The sequence below is a fragment of the Sturnus vulgaris genome, chromosome 3 (genome assembly GCF_052056855.1).
Source record: "Sturnus vulgaris isolate bStuVul1 chromosome 3, bStuVul1.hap1, whole genome shotgun sequence".
NCBI lineage: Eukaryota > Metazoa > Chordata > Aves > Passeriformes > Sturnidae > Sturnus > Sturnus vulgaris.
Window position 1 is genome coordinate 113,825,454 of NC_142245.1, and position 10,238 is coordinate 113,835,691.

Genomic DNA, 10,238 nt, shown 5'->3' on the forward strand with positions numbered 1-10,238 from the left:
CTGTATTCCCGATTTTCAGGGCCATATTCCCACATTTTCAGCCTGTATTCCCGATTTCCCAGCCTGCATTCCCACATTTCCTGGCTGTGTTCCTGATTTCCCAGCCTGTATTCCCGATTTTCAGGGCCATATTCCCACATTTCCTGGCTGTGTTCCTGATTTCCCGGCCTGTATTCCCGATTTTCAGGGCCATATTCCCACATTTCCTGGCTGTGTTCCTGATTTCCTGGCCTGCATTCCCGATTTTCAGGGCCATATTCCCACATTTCCTGGCTGTGTTCCTGATTTCCCAGCCTGCATTCCCACATTTCCTGGCTGTGTTCCTGATTTCCCAGCCTGTATTCCCGATTTTCAGGGCCATATTCCCACATTTCCTGGCTGTGTTCCTGATTTCCCGGCCTGTATTCCCGATTTTCAGGGCCATATTCCCACATTTCCTGGCTGTGTTCCTGATTTCCCAGCCTGTATTCCCCATTTCCCGGGCCATATTCCCACATTTCATGGCTGTGTTCCTGATTTCCCGGCCTGTATTCCCGATTTTCAGGGCCATATTCCCACATTTCCTGGCTGTGTTCCTGATTTCCCGGCCTGTATTCCCGATTTTCAGGGCCATATTCCCACATTTCCTGGCTGTGTTCCTGATTTCCCGGCCTGTATTCCCACATTTCCTGGCCATATTCCCACATTTCCGGGCCGTATTCCCATGTTTCTGGGCCATATTCCCCCTTTTTCAGGTGGTATTCCCACATTTCTGGGCTGTATTCCCGCATTTCCAGGTGGTATTCCTGCATTTCTGGGCTGTATTCCTGTGTTTCCAGGCGATATTCCCACATTTCCTGGCCATTTTCCCACATTTCCTGGCCATATTCCCACATTTCCAGGCTGTATTCCCACATATCCAGGCCCATATTCCCACATTTCCAGCCCATATTCCTGCATTTCCAGGTGGTATTCCCACATTTCTGGGCCCTATTCCAACATTTCCAGCCCATTTTTCCGCATTTCCAGGCTCATATTCCTGCATTTCCGGGATGTATTCCCACATTTCCAGCTTGTATTCCCACATTTTGGGATGATATTCCCACATTTCCAGCCCATTTTTCCACATTTCTGGCCTGCATTCCTGCATTTCCGGGCCATATTCCCACATTTCCAGGCTGTATTCCCACATTTCCAGGTGGTATTCCCGCATTTCTGGGCCGTATTCCCACATTTCCAGGCTCTATTCCCAGATTTCCAGTCCATAGTTCCGCTCTCCAGGGCTTTTCCAAGGAGATGTTGGATCGAGAGGGATCCTGGAATGGTTTGGATTGGGAAGGGACCTGAAATCCCATTCCATGGGCAGGGAAACATCCCAAACTTTCCTTGGATACTCCCAGGGATTCTCTGGGAATTCCAGCCCAGCCAGGAATTCCTTCCCAAATCCCATTTCCCCCTTTCCCAGGGAATTCCCTCCATTCCCAGCTCTGCCTGGCATTGGATCCATCCCCATCCCGACTCATCTCCGGGAAGGAATTTTGGGAATTCCCTTGGAATTGGGGACTCCAGGAAGGGTCTCCCTTCCCTTTCCCATCCCCAAATTCTGTAAAACCCCCCTGGGATGGATCCTGAGCGTCCTGGATCCCAGAATCCTGGAATGGTTTGGATGGGATCCATGGATTTTCAATCCCATCCCATTCCAAGTCCACCATCCCAGGGTGCTCCAGCCTTTCCTCGGAAACTCCCAGGGATTCTCTGGGAATTCCAGCCCAGCCAGGAATTCCTTCCCAAATCCCATTTCCCCCTTTCCCAGGGAATTCCCTCCATTCCCAGCTCTCCCAGCCTGGCATTGGATCCATCCCCATCCCGACTCATCTCCGGGAAGGAATTTTGGGAATTCCCTTGGAATTGGGGACTCCAGGAAGGGTCTCCCTTCCCTTTCCCATCCCCCCATTCCGTAAAACCCCCCCGGGATGGATCCTGAGTGTCCTGGATCCCCAGAATCCCGGGAATTCTTCAGAACGGCATTCCCGGATCTTAAAAAAACCCGACATTCCCACCACCAACCAACGGGATACCTGACAACCAATCAACCAATAATTAATCAACGGATTAAGGCGGGGTCACCGGGGCCGGGATTCCCGGGGTGGTGATAATTCCCGGGGTGGATTCCCAGGAGCTGTACAGCCAGTCGTACGAGGAGATCGGGGTGATGTTCGCGTCGCTGCCCAACTTTGCGGATTTCTACACGGAGGAGAGCATCAACAACGGCGGCATCGAGTGCCTGCGCTTCCTCAACGAGATCATCTCCGACTTCGACGCCGTGAGGAGGCGGGAGCGGAGAGCGGGAATGATGGGAAAACGGGAACGATGGGCATGGATAACGGGGGTGGATGATGGGAATGGATAACGGGAATGAGTAATGGGAATGGATAATGGGAATGATGGGAATGGATAACGGGGATGATGGGAATGGATAACGGGAATGAGTAATGGGAATGATGGGAATGGATAACGGGAATGATGGGAATGGATAATGGGAATGGATAATGGGAATGGATAATGGGAATGATGGGAATGGATAACGGGAATGAGTAATGGGAATGGATAATGGGAATGAGTAATGGGAATGGATAATGGGAATGGATAACGGGAATGATGGGAATGAATAATGGGGATGATGGGAATGGATAATGGGAATGATGGGAATGGATAATGGGAATGGATAATGGGAATGATGGGAATGGATAACGGGAATGATGGGGATAATGGGAATGATGGGAATGATGGGAATGAGTAATGGGAATGGATAATGGGAATGATGGGAATGGATAACGGGAATGATGGGAATGATGGGAATGATGGGAATGATGGGAATGAGTAATGGGAATGAATAACGGGAATGATGGGAATGGATAACGGGAATGATGGGAATGGATAACGGGAATGGATAATGGGAATGGATAATGGGAATGATGGGAATGAATAATGGGAATGGATAATGGGAATGGATAACGGGAATGATGGGAATGATGGGAATGATGGGAATGATGGGAATGAGTAATGGGAATGGATAACGGGAATGATGGGAATGGATAATGGGAATGAATAACGAGAATGATGGGAATGAATAACGGGAATGAATAATGAGAATGATGGGAATGAATAACGGGAATGAAAAATGGGAATGAGTAACAGGAATGATGGGAATGAATGACTGGAATGAATAATGGGAATGAATGACGGGAATGATGGCGGGAATGAATAACGGGAATGAGTAATGGGAATGATGGGAATGAATAACGGGAATGGATAACAGGAATGAATAATGGGAATGATGGGAATGATGGGAATGAGTAATGGGAATGAGTAATGGGAATGATGGGAATGAATGACGGGAATGATGGGAATGAATAACAGGGATGAATGTTGGGAATGAATGATGGGAATGAACAACGGGAATGACAGCGGGAGTGATAGGGATGATGGTATTGATAATGGGAGTGATGAGAATGATGGGAATGATGGGAATAATGGGAATAGGAATGGGAATGGGAATGGGGAATGGGGAATGGAAATGGGAATGGGAAAGGGAACAGGATGGGATGGGAATGTCCAGGTGGGATCATAGCAGGAATCACGGGAATGTCCAGGTAATATCACACTGGGAATAATCGGAAATATCCAGGTGAAACCATACCAGGAATTGTGGGAATATCCATATTGGATCATGGGAACGTGCAGGTGGGATCAGACCGGGAATAGCTGGGAATATCCAGGTGGGATCTCCGGGATCCCCGGGCCATTCCCGGCTTTTGTGTCCGTGCAGCTCCTGGACGAGCCGCAGTTCCGCTGCATCACCAAGATCAAGACCATCGGCAGCACCTACATGGCCGCCTCGGGGGTGACGCCCGACGCCGGCGCCAACGGCTTCGGAGCCGTGGTGAGAGCGGGATCCGGCCCTGGGACACCCCTGGGATTGTGGGATCGGCCCCTTCCTCCTGTCCCCATCCCTGTGTCCAGTCTCCATCTCTGTGTCCTCACATCCATGTCCCATCTCTGTGTCCCATCTCCCATCTCCATCCCCAAGTCCCATCCCCATTGCCCATGTCCTTGTCCCCAAATCCATATCCTATCCTCAAATCCCATCTCTGTGTCCCATCCCCAAATCCCATCATCTCCATGTCCCATATCCATGTCCTATCCATGTCCCATCCTCATCTCCATGTCCCATCCCCAAATCCCCTCTCCATGTCCCATCTCCGTGTCTCAAATCTGTGACCCATCTCCATCATCTCCATCTCCATGTTCATTCCCCAAATCCCATCACCATGTCCCATCCCGATGTCCCATCCTGATGTCCCATCTCCGTGTCCCATCTGCATCTCCATGTCCCACCCTCATGTCCCATCTGCTTCCCATTTCCATGTCCCATCCTCTCCATGTCCCATCCCCATCCCCAAATCCCATCCCCAAATCCCATCCCCAAATCCCATCCCCAACTCCCATCCCCAAATCCCAAACCCCACCCCCAAACCCCATCTCCGTGTCCCATCGTCAAACCCCATCCCCATCCCCAAATCCCATCCCCAAATCCCAAACCCCATCCCCAAATCCCATCTCCGTGTCCCATCCCCAACTCCAAATCCCATCCCCAAACCCCACCCCCAAACCCCATCCCCAAATCCCATCCCCAAACCCCATCCCCAAATCCCATCCCCAAACCTCATCCCCAAATCCCATTCCTATCTCCAAATCCCATCTCTATGTCCCATTCCCATCCCCAAATCCAACCCCCAAACCCCATCCCTATCCCCAAACCCCCTCTGTGTCCCATCCCCATCTCCAAATCCCATCCCCAAATCCCATATCCGTGTCCCATACCCAATTCCAATCCCCAAATCCAATCTCTATGTCCCATCCCCAAATCCGATCCAACAATTCCCATCCCCAAATCCCATCCCCAAACCCCATCCCCAAATCCCACCCCCAAACCCCATCCCTATCCCCAAATCCAATCTCTATGTCCCATCCCCAAATCCGATCCAACAATTCCCATCCCCAAACCCCATCCCCAAATCCCATCCCTAAATCCCATCCCCAAATCCAATCCACAAACCCCATCTCCATGTCCCATCCCCATATCCAAATCCCATCCCTAAATTCCATCCTCAGATCCCATCCCCAAACCCCATCCCCAAACCACACCCCCAAACCCCATCCCCAAACCCCATCCCCAAACCCCATCCCCAAGTCCCATCCGCATCCCCAAATCCCATCCCAAATCCCATCCCTAAATTCCATCCCCAAATCCCATCCTCAGATCCCATCCCCAAATCCCATCTCCATGTCCATGCCCCATCTCCAAATTCCACCTCCAAACCCCATCCCCAAACCCACCCCCAAATCCCATCCCCAAATCCCATCCCCAAACCCCATCTCCATGTCCCATCCCCATCTCCAAATCCCATCCCCAAATCCCATCCCCAAATCCCATTCCAAATTCCCGTCCGCAAATCCCATCCCCAAATCCCATCTCCATCCCCAAACCCCATCCCCAATTCCCATCTCCATCTCCAAATCCCATCCCCAAATCCCATCCCTATCCCCAAATCCCATCTCTATGTCCCATTCCTATCCCCAAATCCAACCCCCAAACCCCATCCCCAAATCCCATCCCCAAACCCCATCCCCATGCCCAAATCCTATCTCTATGTCCCATCCCCAAATCCAATCCAACAATTCCCATCCTCAAATCCCATCTCCAAATCCCATCCCCAAATCCCATCCACAAATCCCAACCCCAAATCCCATCTCCGTGTCCCATCTCCATCCCCAAATCCCATTCCCAAATCCCATTCCCAATTCCCATCCCCAAACCCCATCCCTATCCCCAAATCCCCTCTGTGTCCCATCCCCATCCCCAAATCCCATCTCTATGTCCCATCCCCAAATCCCATCCCCAAATCCCATCCCTATCCCCAAATCCCATCTCTATGTCCCATTCCCATCCCCAAATCCAACCCCCAAACCCCATCCCCAAATCCCACCCCCAAACCCCATTCCCAATTCCCGTCCGCAAATCCATCCTCAAATCCCATCTCCATGTCCATGCCCCATCTCCAAATCCCACCCCCAAACCCCATCCCCAAACCCCACCCCCAAATCCCATCCCCAAATCTCATCCCCAAACCCCATCTCCATGTCCCATCCCCATCTCCAAATCCCATCCCCAAACCCCATCTCCATGTCCCATCCCCATCTCCAAATCCCATCCCCAAATCCCATCTCCATGTCCCATCCCCATCTCCAGATCCCATCCCCAAATCCCATCTCCATGTCCCATCCCCATCTCCAGATCCCATCCCCAAATCCCATTCCAAATTCCCGTCCGCAAATCCCATCCCCAAATCCCATCTCCATCCCCAAACCCCATCCCCAATTCCCATCCCCAATTCCCACCCCCAAACCCCACCCCCAAACCCCGCCTCCCACCTCCCACCTCCCCTCCTCCTCCGGGAGGAGCGGGGCGGGTGCCGATTCCCGGGAATTCCGCTGCAGAAGGAGCCGCGCTCGGAGCGGGAGCGCTGGCAGCACTTGGCCGACCTGGCCGACTTCGCGCTGGCCATGAAGGTGACGCTCATGAACATCAACTACCAGTCCTTCAACAACTTCATGCTGCGCATCGGCAAGTCCTGGGGGAACGCCGGGGAATCCCGGGAATTCCGGCGCCTTCCCGGGTGAATCCCGGGAATTCCGGCGCCTTCCCGGCGTTATCCGTGCGTTTTTTTTCCCCGTTTTCCCCCCGGGGCAGGGATGAACAAGGGGGCGGTGCTGGCCGGGGTGATCGGGGCCCGCAAGCCCCACTACGACATCTGGGGCAACACGGTCAACGTGGCCAGCAGGATGGAGTCCACGGGAGTCATGGGCAACATCCAGGTGGGAATGAGCGGCCGGGTGGGGACAGTTGGGAATGTCCAGGTGGGGTCATCCCAGAAATCTTGGGAATGTCCAGGTGGGATCAAAGTGGGAGTCATGGGCAACATCCAGGTGGGAATGAGTGGCCAGGTGGGGATAATTGGGAATGTCCAGGTGGGGTCATCCCAGAAATCTTGGGAATATCCAGGTGGGATCACCCTGGGAGTCATGGGTGACATCCAGGTGGGAATGAGTGGCCAGGTGGGGATAATTGGGAATGTCCAGGTGGGGTCATCCCAGAAATCTTGGGAATGTCCAGGTGGAATCACCCTGGGAATGATCAGGAATATCCAGGTGGGATCACCCAGCTGGAAATAGTTGGGAATATCCAGGTGGGATCACCCTGGGAGTCATGGGTGACATCCAGGTGGGAATGAGCGGCCGGGTGGGGAGAGCTGGGAATGTCCAGGTGGGGTCATCCCAGGAATCTTGGGAATGTCCAGGTGGAATCACCCAGTTGGGAATCTTGGGAATGAGTGTCCAGTTGGGAACATCCAACTGGGAATAATTGGGAATATCCAGGTCGGGTCACCCAGTTGGGAATTTTGGAAATGAGTGTCCAGGTGGGATCATACTGGGAATAACTGGGAATATCCAGGTGGGATCACTCATCTGGGAATAACTGGGAATATCCAGGTGGGATCATCCCAGGAATCTTGGGAATGTTCAGGTGGGAACACCCAGCTGGGAATAATTGGGAATATCCAGGTGGGATCAAACTGGGAGTCATGGGTGACATCCAGGTGGGAATGAGCGGCCGGGTGGGGAGAGTTGGGAATGTCCAGGTGGGATCATCCCAGAAATCTTGGGAATGTCCAGGTGGAATCACCCAGTTGGGAATCTTGGGAATGAATGTCCAAGTGGGATCACCCAACTGGGAATAATTGGGAATATCCAGGTGGGCTCACCTAGCTGGGAATTTTGGGAATATCCAGGTGGGGGTCACACAACCAGGAATAGTTGGGGATGAGTGGGATCACCCAGTTGAGAATTTTGGGAAGGTTCAAGTGGAATCACACTGGGAATAATTGGGAATATCCAGGTGGGATCCAACTGGGAGTCATGGGCAACATCCAGGTGGGAATGAGTGGCCAGGTGGGGTCATTCCCGCTCGGAATAATTGGGAATGTCCAGGTGGGATCACCCAGTTGGGAATCTTGGGAATGAATGTCCAAGTGGGATCACCCAACTGGGAATAACTGGGAATATCCAGGTGGGGTCACCCAGTTGGGAATTTTGGGAATATCCAGGTGGGATCATACTGGGAATAACTGGGAATATCCAGGTGGGATCACTCAACTGGGAATAATTGGGAATATCCAGGTGGGATCACACTGGGAATCTTGGGAATGTCCAGGGATCACACTGGGAATAATTGGGAATACCCAGGTGGGATCACACACTGAATTCAAGACTCCAGGAAGGGTCTCCCTTCCCTTTTCCATCCCCCAATTCCATAAAAATCCCTCGGGATGGATCCTGAGTGTCCTGGATCCCAGAATCCCGGAATAATTTCAGGATGGGATCCACAAACCTTCAACCCCATCCCATTCCAACCCCAATCCCAGGTTTCTCCAACCTTTCCTTGGACACTCCCAAGTATCCAGGAATCCTCTGCCAATCCCATCCCATCCCATCATCCCATCCCATTATCCCATCCCATTATCCCATCCCATTATCCCATTATCCCATCCCATCCCATTATCCCATCCCATTATCCTATTATCCCATCCCATCCCATTTTCCCATTATCCCATTATCCCATTATCCCATTATCCCATTATCCCATCCATTCTCTCCCAGAAATTTTCCTTTCTGGGAATTTCCCCTCCACAACCATAATCCCACCATTCCTCCCAGCGCTTCCCTCTTTTTTTCCTGGGGAAAAATTCCCAATATTCCCATTTTTTTTTTCCCCGGGCAGGTGGTGGAGGAGACGCAGCAGATCCTGAAGGAATACGGATTCCGCTTCGTCCGGCGCGGCGCCGTCTACGTCAAGGGCAAGGGGGAGCTCCTGACTTTTTTCCTGAAAGGTCGGGAAAAACCGGGATCGTTCCTCGGAGCCGCCACCGTGCCCCTGCCCCACCAGGTGCTGGAAAATTCCTGAGGATTCCTCGGGAATATCCACCAGGATTTGCAATCCAAGCCCTCGGCACGGCCTTTCCCGGAGGTTTTTCGGTTTGGGGGTTTTTGTGTTTTTTTTTTTTTTTTTCCGGGATTTTCCGCCGCGGGAATATCCGGACTTGGAGCGGTGGCAGCGATTCCAGGAGATCCAAACTCAGGGATGGTTGGGAAGACTCTGTGGGAGTAAATCCGGGATTTCCCGGAAAATTCCTCCCGAATTCCTCCCGGAGCTGGGAGAGCTCGGATCCGGATCCGGCTGGGATGTGGGGAAGGACGGGAGTTGTGCGTTCCAGATCCATAAATTTTATTGGAGAAACGAAGGATTTTTATTTGTACCCTGCGGCTGGGATTGGGATTGGGATTAGGGTTAGGATTGGGATTGGAATCAGGATTGGGATTGGCATTGGGAATGGGATCAGGATTGGGATCTGGATCGAGATATGGATCAGGAACAGAATCAGGATGGGGATTGGGATTGGGATTGGGACTGGGATCGGGATCAGGATCAGAATTGGGATTGGGGTCATGATTATGACCAGGATCAGGATTGGGATTGGAATTGGGATCTGGACTGAGATTGGGGTCAGGATTGAGACTGGGATTGGGATATGGATCAGATTCAGGATCTGGATCGAGATTGGGATAAGGATTGGGGTCTGGATCAGGATCAAGATTGGGATAGGGATTGGGTTTGGGTTTGGAACTAGGATCAGGCTCAAGATCTGAATTGGGATTGGCATCAACGAATAGGATCAGGATTTTGATCTGGTTTGAGATTTGGATCAAAATTGGGATTGGGATTGGAAACTGGATCAGGATTGGGATATGGATCAGATTCGGGATCTGGGTCTGGACTGAGATTGGGATTGGGATCAATTATCAGGATTGGGATAGGGATAGGGTTTGGATTTGGGATTGGAATTAGAATTGGGATCAGGATTGGGATAGGGATTTGGTTTGGTTTTGGAATTGCAATTGGAGTTAGAATTTGGATCAGGATCGAGGTCTGGATTGGAATTGGGATCAGAATTGGGATTAGGATTGGGATTGGGATCAGGATCAGGGTCTGTATTGGGATTGGGATCAGAATTGGGATTGGGGTCGGGATCAGGATCAGGATAAGGATTGGGATCAGAATCAGGATTGGGATCAGGATC

At 51.7% G+C, this 10,238-nt stretch overlaps 1 protein-coding gene across 1 annotated transcript in view; it reads left to right on the top strand.

Annotated features, from left to right (window-relative positions):
* Positions 1 to 9,401, top strand: part of ADCY3 (adenylate cyclase 3) — a 41,747-nt gene extending 32,346 nt beyond the window's left edge. Inside the window, exons 17-21 of the mRNA XM_088162643.1 lie at positions 2,156 to 2,302; positions 3,809 to 3,922; positions 6,541 to 6,667; positions 6,794 to 6,918; positions 8,882 to 9,401. Coding sequence (XP_088018769.1) covers positions 2,156 to 2,302; positions 3,809 to 3,922; positions 6,541 to 6,667; positions 6,794 to 6,918; positions 8,882 to 9,064 — 696 coding nt within the window. The 3' untranslated portion in view covers positions 9,065 to 9,401. The remainder of the gene's footprint in view (positions 1 to 2,155; positions 2,303 to 3,808; positions 3,923 to 6,540; positions 6,668 to 6,793; positions 6,919 to 8,881) is intronic.
* Positions 9,402 to 10,238: the final 837 nt, after the last annotated feature.